We start from the raw sequence: 20,071 nt of genomic DNA on the forward strand, positions 1-20,071 counted from the left end.
ATGACATAATCCTGTCACCTGTCTTGAGTTTGCGATCTGCTGTTTTCCCCCAACAACACCCCATCCTAAATCAGTTTGTAAAGCATAGGGTTCACCCTTTCCTCCTGTTATAACCTTTTGTGGTACCAAGGCTTTGGGACAATCGTAGCCTATTAACAGTCCAACACCAAACTCCTTCAGCGGGAAAATTTTATGAGATATGACAGATAGGTGCTCCCATTTATTGGGTGTTTCACAGGTAGGTATGCGATCTCGATCTAGAGGTATATCGCCTTTTGTATAAGCTGGAGGCAGTTCTAATGAGAAGTTTTAATGAAGTCCTCTAACTCTCAGTCCTTTGACCCTTTGACTGGTCACTACTGTGTCTCTCCCCGTCATTGTAGTGAGTTTGAGCTTCACTGGTTCTGTAGCCACTTGTAATTTCTTGCAGATTTCTTGATCAATGAAGGCGACGTCACTCTGGGCATCCAATAGCGCATAGGCGTATACCTTCTGGTTTCTCCTTTTAGGATTTGAAATGCACACTGGTACAACCATTGATGTGCCATTGCTTTCTCCTTACCTCACTCTGCAAGAGAATACCAATACTTTATTTTCTTCCTTATCTTTAAGTATTGAGGATTTATCCTACTTTGGATGTTCTTCATGCAGTGGTGTAGGATGGCGTCCTTTACAAACGCTGCATGTGGCCTTTTTCTTACACTCCTTAGTAACATGGCCTTTTCTTAGACATCCAAAACACAATTGGTTATCAAGTACAAATTTCTTCTTTTCTTCTGGGGACTTCTCCTTCAATTGTTGGCACTTGTGTATGGAGTGTTTCTCTCCACAGAACATACACTTGAAGGTAGTCTGAAGATTTGTCAGTTCTGTCTCTCTACTGATCTCTGAAGTGACTTTGAACTTGCTCTTGTAGATATCTGGACCTTTAGCTGCTGTGTTGGTTGCAAAGCTAGTTGCTCTTGCACGTCTTATCTCTCTTGCAGGCCTTTCTCCTAAGGATTTTAAGACGTAAGATGATGTTACTGGATTACATGCTATCCGTGCTTACTTATTGACGAACTCAGAGAACTCTTTAAAACTTGGGAAGTTGTTGCCTAGATCTAATTGTTCAGTCACATAGCGATTCCATCTAGAAGCCACTTCTTCAGGTAGCTTGGTTAGCATCCTGTGGTTTTCTAGATAGTCGTTCAGTACTTCCAGTCCTTGAACATGTGGGATGGCATTGCTGCATGCCTGCAGGAAATCACCATACTTTTGGAGTCTGAAGTGTTCTTTAGGACCTATTTTAGGACAGTTATTCAGTTTCTCTCTAAAAGCTCTTTGTACTAAGAAAGGATGACCATATCTTGCATTCAATTTTTCCCAAGCTTGCTTGTAGGCTTCTTCGTCTTTTCTATAAAAGTTACCTTCAAGAACTTACTTGGCTTCTCCACCAACATATCTCTGTAGGTAGAATAACTTGTCAACTGGACTGAAACAATGATGCTCAATGATCATCTCAAAACTTGCCTTCCACTCTATGAACTTCAGTACGTCTCCTGAAAATACAGTAGGTTCCAGAACGGGAAGTCTAGCTATGACTGGTCTCTGTTGTCTTGCTGGGACAATAGTTGTAACACTCTCCTGAGCATTGCCGTGGCATCTAGGAATAGAATCATCCGGTTCTATTTTCTCACTTAGTTCTGAATTAGGTGAGTCCCTTTCTTCATCTTTTTCCGGTAGAGATAAAGGCTAAATTTACACACCTTTTTCCTGACACTGGACTAGGCCTCTCTTTCTTTCTGAGCAGAGATGGAAGAATAATAACTTATTTATTCACTACATGCTGTGGATTCCCTTCCATCCTCCTGGGTGTGTGAAGGAAAGTAGAAGTCTGCTTCTTCACTTAGTACAGATTTGAATCTATGACTACTCTGATTCATATCCTCATCATGTACTCTGAGTCTGGCTTTAATCTTAACTTCTGGCTATGATCTTAACTTCTTTCTGCCTTTCCAGACTTTTCATCTGTTGGTGCTGTGCTTTCATTTCAGCTTTCATCTGTTGGCACTGTGCTTCCATTTCAGCCTCCTTTTCAGCTATCAGTTGGCGCTGCACCCAGGGAGCTACGGCAAAAGTGAGTACAACTACTACACTTATTCGGCACACCGTTACGCTCTCATATGTAACACCACCGATAACACAGTGATAACGCTCTAGTGCTGATAATGTAGTAGATGTTACCAGCAGTCCTATGTAACACCACAGATAACTCAGTGATGACTCTCTGAGTACAGAAAATGGAGTAGATGTCAACTGCAGTCCTATGTAAAACCACAGATAACACAGTGATAGCTCTCTCAGTACAAATAATGTAGTAGATATTATCTGTAGCCCTATGTAGCACCACTGATAACAGTCTTAACTCTGAGTATAGATAATGTAGTTGATGTACATGCCAGGCTGAAGACTCCTGAGGACGGGGCCTCCTGTGACTAGGGCTAGAGGTCAAGCTGCAGCTTCAGTGAAGGAGGGATGGGGCATGCAGGGCTTGTCCTAATAGCTGCCTTTGCTGTCTGGAATTATCAATGGACTCTGTCTAGCGCAGCGCAGGGCTCAGAGCCTCTTCTGCCACTGGTGGATCCATGTCTCGACTGGTCAGAGCTATTTTGGTGGCATGAGGGGAGAACTACAGGGCCAGTTCACACAGAGTTTTTAGCGCTGATTTTTTTTTTAGCATTTCTGCCTCAAAATCAGCTTCAAAATGCCTTAAAGCAGCCTACTTTTAATTTCAATGGGAAGCAGCACTTGCTCTTTTTTTACACATGTAAAAAAGAAGCAGCGTGTCCTATCTTGGGGCACAATTAGCGCTGAATCTCACATGAATAGGAAGCTAAAAAAAAAAACAGCGGCATGTAAGTCCATGCATTTTTGGTGCATTTTCCACACTTTTTTTTTGGGCACAGATCAGCTTCAAAAGCCTCAAGCTGAAAATTCAACTTTATGTTAGGCCTCATGCACACGACCATTGTGTGCATCCGTGTTCGTTGTTCCGTTTTACGTGATTTTCTGCGGACCCGTTGAAAACGTGGAAAATGCACCGTTGTTCATCCGCGTCCGTGATCCGTGTTTCCTGTCCGTCAAAAAAATAGGACCTGTCCAATTTTTTGGACGGACAACGGTTCACGGACCTATTCAAGTCAATGGGTCCGTGAAAAAACACGGATGCACACAAGATTGTCATCCGCGTCCATGATCCGTGTCCGTTTTTTTCCTATCATTTTTTCAAGGCAAACTTGACTTCGATTTTTTTTTTCACTTTTCTGGTCTGGTGATCCTCCAAAAATCAAGGAAGACACACGGAAGAAAAAACGGACACGGATCACGGAAAAATGGAACCCCGTTTTGCGGACCATGAAAAAATACTGTTGTGTGCATGAGGCCTTAAAGTGAAAAACCATTGGTTAAAAAAAGTGTGTAAAAAAAATCCCATTCCGAGCTGATTTTTTAAGCGCGTTTTTCAAAATCAGTTGTGTGAACTGCCCCTTAAGGGTAGCCAAATTCAGGTGTGGATCATAAAAGGAGAGAAAGTAGTAAGGACTTGTATGTCTTCTCCTCCTTTTTGAATTCAATCCATATTTTAGATATCCATTCCCTATCTCAACTCTAGCAGGCTTTACCTTATATAACCAGTTTAGTGTTTATTTTCACTTTAGAGGTAAACCAAGCTGTGTCCAGGAATGTACGTGAGAGGGAATCAATTGTCTTTGTGTTATAACATCAGCTATCAAGCCAGTTACAACACACAATATACTATTACCATGAAATCATCTATATCAATGAATAGAATAGCTAACCAGTCTCCCGAGGCATTGGTTCAACAGCAGATACTGGCAGCAAAGGGAGCATGTGTAAGCAGGGGTGTACCTAACCTTTCTGCTGCCTGAGGCGAAGACTGAAATGATACACCTTCCTCTCCAATGCCAGTTTCTTAACCTAACCCCTTCCCTTCAGCCCATGGCCCTTCGGCTGCCCCTCTCTTGCCCCTACCTGGTTCTGCCTGAGGCGATTGTCTCACTTGGCCTCATTGGTGGTGCACCCCTGTTTGTAAGAAGTGTTCCCGAACCCCAATGGCTTTGACAGCAAAGTTAGAAATATATATCATGTGCATTGCACATAAACTGCACACTTAGAAACATACAATACACTCACATGTTCCATTCTACATGCATGTCACTCACAAATGCCGCATACCTACCACTCACTTATAGGAAATATACCACACATACACCACTCACATATGCAATGCAAACTGGTAATGTTTTTCTATGTCCTACACTTAGGGTTCATTCACACGTCCGTATGTGTTTTGCTGATCCGCAAAACACGGACACCGGCAATGTGCGTTCCACATTTTGCAGACCGCACATCGCCGGCACTCTCATAGAAAATGCCTTTTCTTGTCCGCAATTGAAGACAAGAATAAGACTTGTTCTATTTTTTTGCGGAACGGAAGTGTGGATCTGCAAATGCGGATGTGGAACAGATGCAGACCCATTTTGCGGATGTGTGAATGGACCCTTACACCAGCAGATGGTGTGTGGGTGGCGCTGGGAATGAAACTAGACACTTTATTCCCCCATATCCCAGTTGATAGAAGAGGGCTAGTCTGACTTCCTGTCAGGAAGGAGAGCTAGCAAGGCTGGTAAGGAGACAAAGTCGGTCTATTAGCTCTTGCACCATAGGGTCTTAGGGCCAGAAATTGTCTCGTCTGTAAGGAACACTGATCCAGGGAGAAGGAAAGGTCCAAAGTCTGCAGAAACCATCAAGCTACAGCATTCCAGTCAGCAGAGTGACCAGATACCACAGCTTTACAGACCCTGCTCCAAGGTGGAGGGGGGGGGGTGGGATAACAAGTTAAGACACCTGTCTCCATAGCCTAATTTAGGTAAGCCTGAAGGCCTGCAGTACATAGTGGAAATATATAGCCTCAGGTGCCAGTTCATAGCTGTAGTGAAGGGAAATCAAGAGGGAGAGAGACTTTATCAGGTCTGTTTCACACTTGTGTTGTTGTGGAGCTCAAAATCGAAATAGTCCTCATGCATTCTGAATGGAAAGAGATCCGTTCAGGATCCAGTCAGGATGCATCAGGATGTCTTTCGTTCCATCAGCATTCCGTTTTGTGACCGGACACAAAACCGCTGCAAGCTGTGTTCTTATGTCCGATCATAGAAATTTAACAAACTAGATCCATCACTAAAAACAATGTAATTAAATGGTGACAGATCCGTTTTTTTTAGGATCCTAAAAACCGGATCTGTCACCCATTGACTTTCAATGTATATAGTGACGGATCCGGTTTGTTCTATTTTGGTTTTACACAACTGCATCCTAACAGAACGTATGCATATTGATGTGCAAAGTCAAAACCGTTTAATTTCGGTTTTGAGATCCTCTGCCGGATCCCAGAAACTGAATTAACAAACGCATGTGTGAAACAGGCCTCAGCTAGCATACTTCTCAGTGCCATCAATTGCTATCTAACCAGTCACGATACCTCATTTGTTGACAGAAACTGTACCTTGTATCTACTAATTGCTGGAGGGACTGCAAGTTATTCTTTTCACTTGGGAAAGAATGATGTTCTCTTATGTCTGCCTGATTCCTTCACACCACTTTTTCACTGTACCAGACCCCAGGGAGTGACGGCCTGAGGGAGTACACCATGATAGGACAAATCATCAGGGCCACTACCATTCCCATCCTCTGCACCAGCTCCTCTGCACTGCACATAGAGTAGGGCTTGTGCTGCAGAAACTAATCACGCATGTCACCTGCCAAACACATATCCCTCACACAAAAAACACATACTGTACACAAAACATTTATGCATAGCACACATGCCATTTGTATATATAGTTCAGGTTTTATCAATGAACAAAATGTAAAGTGAATAAACAAAAGAGAAATCAGCTCTGAACCCGGACAACCCATTAATGGTAACTTTACCACACCATATATTGCTGAAATGTTATAATAGCCACACTAATATATATATATATATATATTTATATATATATATATATATATATATATATATTATATACACTGCCTGTCCAAAAAAAATGATGAGCCTCATATTGGATAATTACTGCATGGGCGATTATCTTTCATCTGGCAACAAGTTATTTAACCCCAACTGGTTGTAATGACCGGCGTCACGCACAGGGAGGGAAAAGGGAAAGCCCTGCCCAAGGGAGAGGGAAAGGTGGTGACCCCTGACTCACCTTGCGGCTGGCACCTGACTGCCCTGACGTCCCTAGACGGGTTCCTCACCCGTGCGACGATCACGTGCCTAAACCCTGGCTTTCCATAAAATGAGCCCTAGATGGTGAACGGGCCGGTGGGATCGCTAGTCTGCACCACTGACACTAAGAGGAAAACACCAGGGAGAGGACAGACAATACAGACAAACACATAAACCCAGGTGGGCAACAACAGCAGACCACAAAGGTCCAACAGGGATCCGGAGGGAAACGTTCTGGACCAACAACCAGAGAACGCAGCAACACAGCTCCAGTGGGTCAGTATAGAAGTCCAGGCAGGAAGCTCTATATCTGGCAACCAGAGAAGTGTGAGAGGGGAATATAAGGAGGTTGGGAGTGCTGGACAAGGAACAGCTGAAAAGAAGGAGATACGGATCCCTGAGTGAGCCAAAAAGGGATGCAAAGCAAACCCAGAAAGCTACCATAAGGAAACAGCCCTATCTTACTACATAGAGCGCGCAGCCAACCGCTGCGACTTCCTGACCCCGGGTATAACGGAGTCAGGCGTGGTTCTTGACACCCTCGTGACACTGGTGCAGTGAGTTGCTTCTCATTTCTTAAACAACCATGTTGAAAGACACATCTCGTGGTCGTGGAAAAGATGTTAGTCTGTTTGATAAAGGTCAAATCATTGGCATGCAGAACCCCTTTAAGCAGAGAAAACATCTAAGGAGATTGCAGAAACGACTAAAATTGGGTTAAGAACTGTCCAACGCATTATTAAAAACTGGAAGGATAGTGGGGACCCATCGTATTCGAGGAAGAAATGTGGCGGGAAAAATCGTCATTGGCGATCACTTAAACGTTTGAAATCAAATCAAAGAAAAACAACAGTAGAACTCTGGGCTATGTTTAATAGTGAAAGTGAGAGCATTTCCACACGCACAATGCGAAGGGAACTCAAAGGTTTGGGATTGAACAGCTGTGTAGCCATAAGAAAACCACTAATCAGTGACGCAAACCAGAAAAAAGGCTTTAATTTGCTAGGTAGCATAAAGATTGGACTTTGGAGCAATGGAAGAAGGTCATGTGGTCTGATGAGTCAAGCTTTACCCTGTTCCAGAGTGATGGGCGCATCAGGGTAAGAAGAGAGGCAGATTAAGTGATGCACCCATCATGCCTAGTGCCTACTGTACAAGCCTGTGGGGGCAGTGCTATGATCTGGGGATGCTGCAGTTGGTCAGGTCTAGGTTCAACAACAGTATGTGCTCCAAGAACGAGGTCAGCTGACTACCTGAACATACTGAATGACCAGGTTATTCCATCAATGGATTTTTTCTTCCCTGATGGCACGGGCATATTCCAAGATGACAATGCCGGGATTCATCGGGCTCAAATTGTGAAAGAGTGGTTCAGAGAGCATGAGACATCATTTTCACACATGGATTGGCCACCACAGAGTCCAGACCTTAACCCCATTGAGAATCTTTGGGATGTGCTGGAGAAGGCTTTGTGCAGCGGTCAGACTCTACCATCATCAATGCAAGATCTTTGTGAAAAATGAATGCAACACTGGATGGAAATAAATCTTGTGACGTTGAGGAAGCTTATCGAAACAATGCAACAGCGAATACATGTCGTAATCAAAGCTAAAGGCGTTCCAACGAAATATTAGTGTGTGTGACCTTTTTTTTTTGGTGGCGACTTTTTTTGGGACAGGCAGTGTATACTGTATATATACTCACACGCACACTGTATGTATATTAGTGGCTGGCAGGAGCATGCTTACACTTATACCCAAATATAAAATTATAAAATTATTTAAATAAACACATACATAGACAAGTACACTACAAATGAGTATTACACTCATCAGTAATCCGGTTTCCTGGAAATCTCCATGACACCACATCCTGAGACTGTCTTACTCTGATAGAACAGGAAAAAACACAGAGGTTTAAAAACCCCACCCCTTCCCTCCATTGCCAGTGTATTTTAATGAGACAACCCCAGGATGAAGGGATAACGTAACTTATATTAATGGAAATCCATAACTCAAATAAATGGGTGGGAAGTATGTGGTGTCATGGAGACTTCCAGGAAACCGGATTATCGATGAGTGTAATACTCATTTTCCCAGTCGGCTCCATGACACCACATCCTGAGAAATATCAAAGAAATTATTAGGGAGGGACAACTGCACAAAGGACTGTACATCCGAATGCCATGTCTTCGCTAGAGAAAACATCTAGTTTGTAATGTTTGGTAAACGTGTTGGCCCTCTTCCAAGTTGCCGCTCTACAGATTTGTTGTAGAGAGGCTGACGACCTTTCTGCCCAAGAAGCGGCCAAGCCTCTTGTCGAATGCACCCTAAGGGAATAAGGAGCTTCCTTCCCTCTGACTTCATAAGCTTCTGAGATGGCTGTTCTTATCCATCTTGAAATATAACTTTTTGCTGCCTTTTTCCCCTTTTTAGGCCCGGCAAATTGGATAAAAAGATTCTTGTCAACTCTCCACTCCCTAGTTGTTTCTAGGTATTTTAGGACTGCTAGCCTAGGGTATGGAAAGTAGCTTCTTGGTCATTTTTGGGATTAGCACAAAAGGAGGGAAGTACGATGTCCTGTGACCTATGAAAGGTAGATACCACCTTTGGTAAAAAGGTTGGGTCTAACCTAAATACCAGCTTGTCCTAAAATATTGTAAGGAATGGATCCTGAATAGATAAGGCCTGAAGTTCACAGACTCGCCTTGCTGAAGTTATTGCCACTAAAAAATTGTTTTAATAGTGAGCCATTTTATGGAAATCGATTCCAGAGGTTCAAATGAACCGGAGGTCAGGCCTAATAGTTCTGTATTAAGATCCCAAGGAGCTACCATATTTCTGATCGTTGGCCTAATCCTGTCTGCTGCTTTAAGAAACCTGGCTATCCAAGGACACTCTGCAAGGATAGTATTGTATAGGGCTTCTAAAGCTGATACTTGGACCCTGAGGGTATTAGGCGATAACCCCATGTCTAGGCTATCTTGTAGAAAATCCAAGATTGATGAGATTTTGGGTTTAAACTGATTAAAGGAATTCCCAGACCATTCAGCACATTTTTTCCAGACTTTGAAGTATGCTTTGTTTGTGTTCTGTTTTCTGCTGAGGAGTAAGGTGGCGACAACCTTCTCAGATAGTCCTAATTTCAATAGAATGGATTCTTCAGACTCCAAGCCGACAATTTTAGGATCTGTATGTTTGGATTAGGAATGAGGCCTTGGTGTAGTAGATCCGACCTCAGAGGTAAAAGGAAGGGGGGTTCCAGGCTGAGTGAATTCTGTAGAGCAAACCAGCTCCTTTTGGGCCAAAAAGGGACCACCAAGATCAGGGTGCATTTCTCTTTCAAGAATTTTGGAAGGACATTGGGAATTAGGGGAATGGGTGGGAAGAAATGCATAGACTAGGCGTGTTGTCCAGTCTTGATTGAATGCATGCTGTTGGACAATCCCTTGGGTTAAGAGAAAATAATTTAATCACTTGGTGGTTTACTCATGATGCAAATAGATCTATTGATGGCCTGCCCCACTTCCGTGTTATCATCTGGAAAATTTACGGGCATAGTCTCTATTCCCCCGGATCTAGAGCATGATGGCTCAGATAGTCGGCTTTTACGTTTAATGAACCTTTTAAGTGGACTGCTGATATTGATTGTATATTTTCCTCTGCCCTTGGAAATATTTTTTTCGACAGATCTTGGAGTAAATGATGTCTTGTCCCTCCTTGTTGCTGAATGAATGATACTGCTGTTGAGTTGTCCGAGTAAACTTGGACATGAAGTTGTCTCTTTTAGAGCCTCCTAAATTGCTTGCAATTTCCTGAAATTCAAGGAAATTGCTGTCTTATGCAAACTGTCCATTTTCCCTGGTAAGTTTTGTGCTTTGTCACAGCTCCCCAGCCCCAAAGGCTGGCATCTGTCATGATCACGAAGGGACGATCCTGATTCCAGAATACACCGTTTTTTAGGTTGTTGTTTCTGAGCCACCAGTTTAGGGAATTTTTCACACTTACAGATCTGTTTGTATATAGTTGTCTGAGATCTGTTCCATCTGGCTTAGATGGGTTTTTGAAGGGTTCTTAGATGAAATTGAGCCCATGATACTGCCGGGATACATGAAGAAAGACTGCCTAGAACCTTCATCGCTGTTCGAAAGGAGCAGAATTTTCTCTTTTTGAATTCCTTTAAGAGTTTTTATAGCTTTTTTATTTTCACAGGTGGGAGGAAAGATCTTTGAGAAGTCAAGTCAAGGGATATCGCTAGGAATATTTTTTGACTGCTTGGAGATAGGTCTGATTTTTCCCAGTTGATGATCCATCCCAGGGACTGGAGATGGTTCAGAACTGTTTGTATGTGGCTTGATAATAGAACCTTGTTGTCTGCAACAATCAGAAGGTCGTCTAAATATGGGATGATATTGATTGCTTGCTGTCTTAGATCCGCCACTACCTCTGCCATGACCTTTGTAAAGATTCTTGGCGCTGCAGAAATCCCGAAGGGGAGACACATAAACTGGTAATGTTGGATACGACCTTTTGACTGGATTGTGAATCTCAGGAATTTCCTCGATTCCCTGTGTATCGGGATGTGGTAGTACGCATCTCTTAAATCGATCGAGGCCATTGCTGCGTCTTTTTATATTAGTTTTACCGCCGATCTTAGAGTCTCCATCTTGAATCTTTGATACGTGACGTATTTGTTCAAGGGTTTTAAGTTTATTATCACCCGCAATTTCCCATTTGTTTTTTTTACTATAAATAAGCGGGAATAATGGCCCTGTCCTAAGTGATTTTCCGGGACAGGTTCTATAGCGGCTAAGCTTAGTAAATATTTTATGTCTTTTCTTAAGGTACATAGCTCAGAGGGGGGAAGGGTAGTGATGACAAATTTTTGTGGAGGGGGAGAATCTAACTCTAGCCTGTAACCCTCTTTTATGATGTTTAATACCCATGTGTTTGATGTTACTTTCTCCCATGTTTTTAGAAAGGAGCTGAGTCTCCCCCCTACTTGTCTGGCGTCATTGTTTGGGGTTAGTAGAGGAGGGCTCTCTTCTGTTGGGGTTAAAGAGAAAATTCCTTCCTCTCCCCCCTTTTGCATAACGCCATCTCCCGGTTTTCCCTTTGTTCCTCTTATTTTCTGCTTGATACTGTCGGTCACGAAAATTTGGTCTTTTCGACCTATATTTCTCTTCTGGGAAACCTTTCTATTTATTAGTAGCGACATCTAGAATTTTTTATAGGTCTGGTCCAAATAGATATTGGGATGGAAAGAAGGGAGATAAGCTTGTTTATGGAGGACATATCCCCAGACCAGGCCTTAAGCCATAAAGCTTGCCTTGCAGTGTTGGATAAGACTGCTGTACGGGCTGAGAGTTTCACGGATTCTGCCACTGCATCAGCTAAAAAACTGGTTGCCATTTTTAGCAGGGGAGTACTCTCATGGATTTGATCCCGTGGTGTTTTTTTAACCAGGTGAATTTCAAGTTGTTCTAACCATAAATTCAAGGTCCTGGCTACGCAAGTGGAGTCTACCCCAGGTTTAAGAAGGGCCGTTGTAGCCTCCCAGGATTTTTCTTAGAAGGCTTTCAGCCTTCCTGTCCAATGGATCCTTAATAGAGTTGAGCGAACACCTGGATGTTCGGGTTCGAGAAGTTCGGCCGAACATCCCGGAAATGTTCGGGTTCGGGATCCGAACCCGATCCGAACTTCGTCCCGAACCCGAACCCCATTGAAGTCAATGGGGACCCGAACTTTTCGGCACTAAAACGGCTGTAAAACAGCCCAGGAAAGGGCTAGAGGGCTGCAAAAGGCAGCAACATGTAGGTAAATGTAGGTAAATCCCCTGCAAACAAATGTGGATAGGGAAATTAATTAAAATAAAAATTAAATAAATAAAAATTAACCAAAATCAATTGGAGAGAGGTTCCATAGCAGAGAATCTGGCTTCCCGTCACCCACCACTGGAACAGTCCATTCTCAGATATTTAGACCCCGGCACCCAGGCAGAGGAGAGAGGTCCCGTAACAGACAATCTGGCTTCATGTCAGCAGAGAATCAGTCTTCATGTCATAGCAGAGAATCAGGCTTCACGTCACCCACCACTGTAAGAGTCCATTTTCATAAATTTAGGCCCAGCACCCAGGCAGAGGAGAGAGGTCCCGTAACAGAGGATCTGGCTTCATGTCAGCAGAGAATCAGTCTGCATGTCATAGCAGAGAATGAGGCTTCACGTCACCCACCACTGCAACAGTCCATTGGCATATATTTAGGCCTAGCACACAGGCAGAGCAGAGAGGTCCCGTAACAGACAATCTGGCTTCATGACAGCAGAGAATCAGTCTGCATGTCATAGCAGAGAATGAGGCTTCACGTCACCCACCACTGCAACAGTCCATTGGCATATATTTAGGCCTAGCACACAGGCAGAGCAGAGAGGTCCCGTAACAGACGATCTGGCTTCATGTCAGCAGAGAATCAGTCTGCATGTCATAGCAGAGAATGAGGCTTCACGTCACCCACCACTGCAACAGTCCATTGGCATATATTTAGGCCTAGCACACAGGCAGAGCAGAGAGGTCCCGTAACAGACGATCTGGCTTCATGTCAGCAGAGAATCAGTCTGCATGTCATAGCAGAGAATGAGGCTTCACGTCACCCACCACTGCAACAGTCCATTGGCATATATTTAGGCCTAGCACACAGGCAGAGCAGAGAGGTCCCGTAACAGACAATCTGGCTTCATGACAGCAGAGAATCAGTCTGCATGTCATAGCAGAGAATGAGGCTTCACGTCACCCACCACTGCAACAGTCCATTGGCATATATTTAGGCCTAGCACACAGGCAGAGCAGAGAGGTCCCGTAACAGACAATCTGTCTTCATGACAGCAGAGAATCAGTCTGCATGTCATAGCAGAGAATGAGGCTTCACGTCACCCACCACTGCAACAGTCCATTGGCATATATTTAGGCCTAGCACACAGGCAGAGCAGAGAGGTCCCGTAACAGACAATCTGGCTTCATGTCAGCAGAGAATCAGTCTGCATGTCATAGCAGAGAATGAGGCTTCACGTCACCCACCACTGCAACAGTCCATTGGCATATATTTAGGCCTAGCACACAGGCAGAGCAGAGAGGTCCCGTAACAGACAATCTGGCTTCATGACAGCAGAGAATCAGTCTGCATGTCATAGCAGAGAATGAGGCTTCACGTCACCCACCACTGCAACAGTCCATTGGCATATATTTAGGCCTAGCACACAGGCAGAGCAGAGAGGTCCCGTAACAGACAATCTGGCTTCATGTCAGCAGAGAATCAGTCTGCATGTCATAGCAGAGAATGAGGCTTCACGTCACCCACCACTGCAACAGTCCATTGGCATATATTTAGGCCTAGCACACAGGCAGAGCAGAGAGGTCCCGTAACAGACGATCTGGCTTCATGTCAGCAGAGAATCAGTCTGCATGTCATAGCAGAGAATGAGGCTTCACGTCACCCACCACTGCAACAGTCCATTGGCATATATTTAGGCCTAGCACACAGGCAGAGCAGAGAGGTCCCGTAACAGACAATCTGGCTTCATGACAGCAGAGAATCAGTCTGCATGTCATAGCAGAGAATGAGGCTTCACGTCACCCACCACTGCAACAGTCCATTGGCATATATTTAGGCCTAGCACACAGGCAGAGCAGAGAGGTCCCGTAACAGACAATCTGGCTTCATGTCAGCAGAGAATCAGTCTGCATGTCATAGCAGAGAATGAGGCTTCACGTCACCCACCACTGCAACAGTCCATTGGCATATATTTAGGCCTAGCACACAGGCAGAGCAGAGAGGTCCCGTAACAGACAATCTGGCTTCATGACAGCAGAGAATCAGTCTGCATGTCATAGCAGAGAATGAGGCTTCACGTCACCCACCACTGCAACAGTCCATTGGCATATATTTAGGCCTAGCACACAGGCAGAGCAGAGAGGTCCCGTAACAGACAATCTGGCTTCATGTCAGCAGAGAATCAGTCTGCATGTCATAGCAGAGAATGAGGCTTCACGTCACCCACCACTGCAACAGTCCATTGGCATATATTTAGGCCTAGCACACAGGCAGAGCAGAGAGGTCCCGTAACAGACGATCTGGCTTCATGTCAGCAGAGAATCAGTCTGCATGTCATAGCAGAGAATGAGGCTTCACGTCACCCACCACTGCAACAGTCCATTGGCATATATTTAGGCCTAGCACACAGGCAGAGCAGAGAGGTCCCGTAACAGACAATCTGGCTTCATGTCAGCAGAGAATTAGTCTGCATGTCATAGCAGAGAATCAGGCTTCATGTCAGCCACCACTGCAACAGTCCATTGGCATATATTTAGGCCTAGCACACAGGCAGAGGAGAGGTTCATTCAACTTTGGGTAGCCTCGCAATATAATGGTAAAATGAAAATAAAAATAGGATTGAATGAGGAAGTGCCCTGGAGTCCAATAATATATGGTTATGGGGAGGTAGTTAATGTCTAATCTGGACAAGGGACGGACAGGTCCTGTGGGATCCATGCCTGGTTCATTTTTATGAACGTCAGCTTGTCCACATTGGCTGTAGACAGGCGGCTGCGTTTGTCTGTAATGACGCCCCCTGCCGTGCTGAATACACGTTCAGACAAAACGCTGGCTGCCGGGCAGGCCAGCACCTCCAAGGCATAAAAGGCTAGCTCTGGCCACGTGGACAATTTAGAGACCCAGAAGTTGAATGGGGCCGAACCATCAGTCAGTACGTGGAGGGGTGTGCACACGTACTGTTCCACCATGTTAGTGAAATGTTGCCTCCTGCTAACACGTTGCGTATCAGGTGGTGGTGCAGTTAGCTGTGGCGTGTTGACAAAAGTTTTCCACATCTCTGCCATGCTAACCCTGCCCTCAGAGGAGCTGGCCGTGACACAGCTGCCTTGGCGACCTCTTGCTCCTCCTCTGCCTTGGCCTTGGGCTTCCACTTGTTCCCCTGTGACATTTGGGAATGCTCTCAGTAGCGCGTCTACCAACGTGCGCTTGTACTCGCGCATCTTCCTATCACGCTCCAGTGCAGGAAGTAAGGTGGGCACATTGTCTTTGTAGCGTGGATCCAGCAGGGTGGCAACCCAGTAGTCCGCACAGGTTAAAATGTGGGCAACTCTGCTGTCGTTGCGCAGGCACTGCAGCATGTAGTCGCTCATGTGTGCCAGGCTGCCCAGGGGTAAGGACAAGCTGTCCTCTGTGGGAGGCGTATCGTCATCGTCCTGCCTTTCCCCCCAGCCACGCACCAGTGATGGACCCGAGCTGCGTTGGGTGCCACCCCGCTGTGACCATGCTTCATCCTCATCCTCCTCCACCTCCTCCTCATCCTCGTCCTCCTCGTCCTCCAGTAGTGGGCCCTGGCTGGCCACATTTGTACCTGGCCTCTGCTGTTGCCAAAAACCTCCCTCTGAGTCACTTCGAAGAGACTGGCCTGAAAGTGCTAAAAATGACCCCTCTTCCTCCTCCTCCTCCTCCTCCTGGGCCACCTCCTCTTCCATCATCGCCCTAAGTGTTTTCTCAAGGAGACATAGAAGTGGTATTGTAACGCTGATAACGGTGTCATCGCCACTGGCCATGTTGGTGGAGTACTCGAAACAGCGCAACAGGGCACACAGGTCTCGCATGGAGGCCCAGTCATTGGTGGTGAAGTGGTGCTGTTCTGTAGTGCGACTGACCCGTGCGTGCTGCAGCTGAAACTCCACTATGGCCTGCTGCTGCTCGCACAGTCTGTCCAGCATGTGCAAGGTGGAGTTCCACCTGGTGGGCACGTCGCATATGAGGCGGTGAGCGGGAAGGCCGAAGTTACGCTGTAGCGCAGACAGGCGAGCAGCAGCAGGATGTGAACGCCGGAAGCGCGAACAGACGGCCCGCACTTTATGCAGCAGCTCTGACATGTCGGGGTAGTTGTGAATGAACTTCTGCACCACCAAATTCAGCACATGCGCCAAGCAAGGGATGTGCGTCAAATTGGCTAGTCCCAGAGCTGCAACGAGATTTCGCCCATTATCACACACCACCAGGCCGGGCTTGAGGCTCACCGGCAGCAACCACTCGTCGGTCTGTTGTTCAATACCCCGCCACAACTCCTGTGCGGTGTGGGGCCTGTCCCCCAAACATATGAGTTTCAGAATGGCCTGCTGACGTTTACCCCGGGCTGTGCTGAAGTTGGTGGTGAAGGTGTGTGGCTGACTGGATGAGCAGGTGGAAGAAGAGGAGGAGGAAGCCGAGAAGGAGGAGGTGGCAACAGGAGGCAAAGAATGTTGCCCTGCGATCCTTGGCGGCGGAAGGACGTGCGCCAAACAGCTCTCCGCCTGGGGCCCAGCTGCCACTACATTTACCCAGTGTGCAGTTAGGGAGATATAGCGTCCCTGGCCGTGCTTACTGGGCCACGTATCTGTGGTTAGGTGGACCTTGCTACAGATGGCGTTGCGCAGTGCACACTTGATTTTATCGGATACTTGGTTGTGCAGGGAAGGCACGGCTCTCTTGGAGAAGTAGTGCCGGCTGGGAACAACATACTGTGGGACAGCAAGCGACATGAGCTGTTTGAAGCTGTCTGTGTCCACCAGCCTAAATGACAGCATTTCATAGGCCAGTAGTTTAGAAATGCTGGCATTCAGGGCCAGGGATCGAGGGTGGCTAGGTGGGAATTTACGCTTTCTATCAAATGTTTGTGAGATGGAGAGCTGAACGCTGGCGTGTGACATGGTTGAGACGCTTGGTGACGGAGGTGGTGGTGGTGGTGTTGGTGGTACATCCCCTGTTTGCTGGGCGGCAGGTGCCAACGTTCCTCCAGAGGCGGAGGAAGAGGCCGAGGCGGCAGCAGCAGAATAGGCCGAGGCGGCAGCAGCAGAAGAGGTAGCAGGGGGAGCCTGAGTGACTTCCTTGGTTTTAAGGTGTTTACTCCACTGCAGTTCATGCTTTGCATGCAGGTGCCTGGTCATGCACGTTGTGCTCAGGTTCAGAACGTTAATGCCTCGCTTCAGGCTCTGATGGCACAGCGTGCAAACCACTCGGGTCTTGTCGTCAGCACATTGTTTGAAGAAGTGCCATGCCAGGGAACTCCTTGAAGCTGCCTTTGGGGTGCTCCGTCCCAGATGGCGGCGGTCAGTAGCAGGCGGAGTCTCTTGGCGGCGGGTGTTCTGCTTTTGCCCACTGCTCCCTCTTTTGCTACGCTGTTGGCTCGGTCTCACCACTGCCTCTTCCTCCGAACTGTGAAAGTCAGTGGCACGACCTTCATTCCATGTGGGGTCTAGGACCTCATCGTCCCCTGCATCGTCTTCCACCCAGTCTTGATCCCTGACCTCCTGTTCAGTCTGCACACTGCAGAAAGACGCAGCAGTTGGCACCTGTGTTTCGTCATCATCAGAGACATGCTGAGGTGGTATTCCCATGTCCTCATCATCAGGAAACATAAGTGGTTGTGCGTCAGTGCATTCTATGTCTTTCACCGCTGGGGAAGGGCTAGGTGGATGCCCTTGGGAAACCCTGCCAGCGGAGTCTTCAAACAGCATAAGAGACTGCTGCATAACTTGAGGCTGAGACAGTTTCCCTGGTATGCATGGGGGTGATGTGACAGACTGATGGGGTTGGTTTTCAGGCGCCATCTGTGCGCTTTCTGCAGAAGACTGGGTGGGAGATAATGTGAACGTGCTGGATCCACTGTCGGCCACCCAATTGACTAATGCCTGTACCTGCTCAGGCCTTACCATCCTTAGAACGGCATTGGGCCCCACCATATATCGCTGTAAATTCTGGCGGCTACTGGGACCTGAGGTAGTTGGTACACTAGGACGTGTGGATGTGGCAGAACGGCCACGTCCTCTCCCAGCACCAGAGGGTCCACTAACACCACCACGACCATGTCCACGTCCGCGTCCCTTACTAGATGTTTTTCTCATTGTTATGGTTCACCACAACAACAAATATATTATTTGGCCCAATGTATTGTATTCAAATTCAGCGGGATATAAATTTGAGGCCTAGTATTTAGGCGCTGGGTGACCGGTATGGATTTAGTGACAGAATTAGACTTGGAAATGCACAGAAGCGTGTGTGTGTGAAGTTATTCTGAATGACCCAATGTGCACCTTGAATATTATATACCCTTTTAGGGATAGATTTCAAATAGCTCTGATATAGCAGAAACCACTAAATTATGAAATTGTTAAATTGGGAATTGTATTTAAACCCAGAACAAAAAATGTGCTTTGACGGACACTAAATAACTTTCCCAGCCACAACAGGACAGCGTTAACGAGAGATTTAGCAGGATATAAATTTGAGGCCTAGTATTTAGGCGCTGGGTGACAGGTATGGGTTTAGTGACAGAATTAGACTTAGAAATACACAGTAGCGGGTGTGTGTGAAGTTATTCTGAATGACCCAATGTGCACCTTGAATATTATATACCCTTTTAGGGATAGATTTCAAATAGCTCTGATATAGCAGAAACCACTAAATTATGAAATTGCTAAATTGGGAATTGTATTTCAACCCTGAACAAAAAATGTGCTTTGACGGACACTAAATAACTTTCCCAGCCACAACAGGACAGCGTTAACGAGAGATTTAGCAGGATATAAATTTGAGGCCTAGTATTTAGGCGCTGGGTGACAGGTATGGGTTTAGTGACAGAATTAGACTTGGAAATACACAGTAGCGGGTGTGTGTGAAGTTATTCTGAATGACCCAATGTGCACCTTGAATATTATATACCCTTTTAGGGATAGATTTCAAATAGCTCTGATATAGCAGAAACCACTAAATTATGAAATTGTTAAATTGGGAATTGTATTTAAACCCAGAACAAAAAATGTGCTTTGACGGACACTAAATAACTTTCCCAGCCACAACAGGACAGCGTTAACGAGAGATTTAGCAGGATATAAATTTGAGGCCTAGTATTTAGGCGCTGGGTGACAGGTATGGGTTTAGTGACAGAATTAGACTTAGAAATACACAGTAGCGGGTGTGTGTGAAGTTATTCTGAATGACCCAATGTGCACCTTGAATATTATATACCCTTTTAGGGATAGATTTCAAATAGCTCTGATATAGCAGAAACCACTAAATTATGAAATTGCTAAATTGGGAATTGTATTTCAACCCAGAACAAAAAATGTGCTTTGACGGACACTAAATAACTTTCCCAGCCACAACAGGACAGCGGTAACGAGAGATTTAGCAGGATATAAATTTGAGGCCTAGTATTTAGGCGCTGGGTGACAGGTATGGGTTTAGTGACAGAATTAGACTTGGAAATACACAGTAGCGGGTGTGTGTGAAGTTATTCTGAATGACCCAATGTGCACCTTGAATATTATATACCCTTTTAGGGATAGATTTCAAATAGCTCTGATATAGCAGGAACCACTAAATTATGAAATTGCTAAATTGGGAATTGTATTTCAACCCAGAACAAAAAATGTGCTTTGACGGACACTAAATAACTTTCCCAGCCACAACAGGACAGCGGTAACGAGAGATTTAGCAGGATATAAATTTGAGGCCTAGTATTTAGGCGCTGGGTGACAGGTATGGGTTTAGTGACAGAATTAGACTTGGAAATACACAGTAGCGGGTGTGTGTGAAGTTATTCTGAATGACCCAATGTGCACCTTGAATATTATATACCCTTTTAGGGATAGATTTCAAATAGCTCTGATATAGCAGGAACCACTAAATTATGAAATTGCTAAATTGGGAATTGTACTTCAACCCAGAACAAAAAATGTGCTTTGAC

The 20,071-nt window shown here is 45.6% G+C and overlaps 1 protein-coding gene across 2 annotated transcripts in view; it reads left to right on the plus strand.

The window, feature by feature from the left end:
- The window catches only part of LOC122934721 (myelin and lymphocyte protein-like), a 199,767-nt gene that overhangs the window by 2,806 nt on the left and 176,890 nt on the right, over nt 1-20,071 (plus strand). Inside the window, exon 2 of one of the 2 annotated variants that reach the window (XM_044290386.1) lies at nt 2,037-2,119. In XM_044290386.1, the coding sequence (XP_044146321.1) occupies nt 2,037-2,119 (83 nt within the window). The remainder of the gene's footprint in view (nt 1-2,036; nt 2,120-20,071) is intronic. The other variant, XM_044290387.1, reaches the window with a different exon arrangement.

Source organism: Bufo gargarizans, chromosome 4 (assembly GCF_014858855.1).
Source record: "Bufo gargarizans isolate SCDJY-AF-19 chromosome 4, ASM1485885v1, whole genome shotgun sequence".
Classification (NCBI taxonomy): Eukaryota; Metazoa; Chordata; class Amphibia; order Anura; family Bufonidae; genus Bufo; species Bufo gargarizans.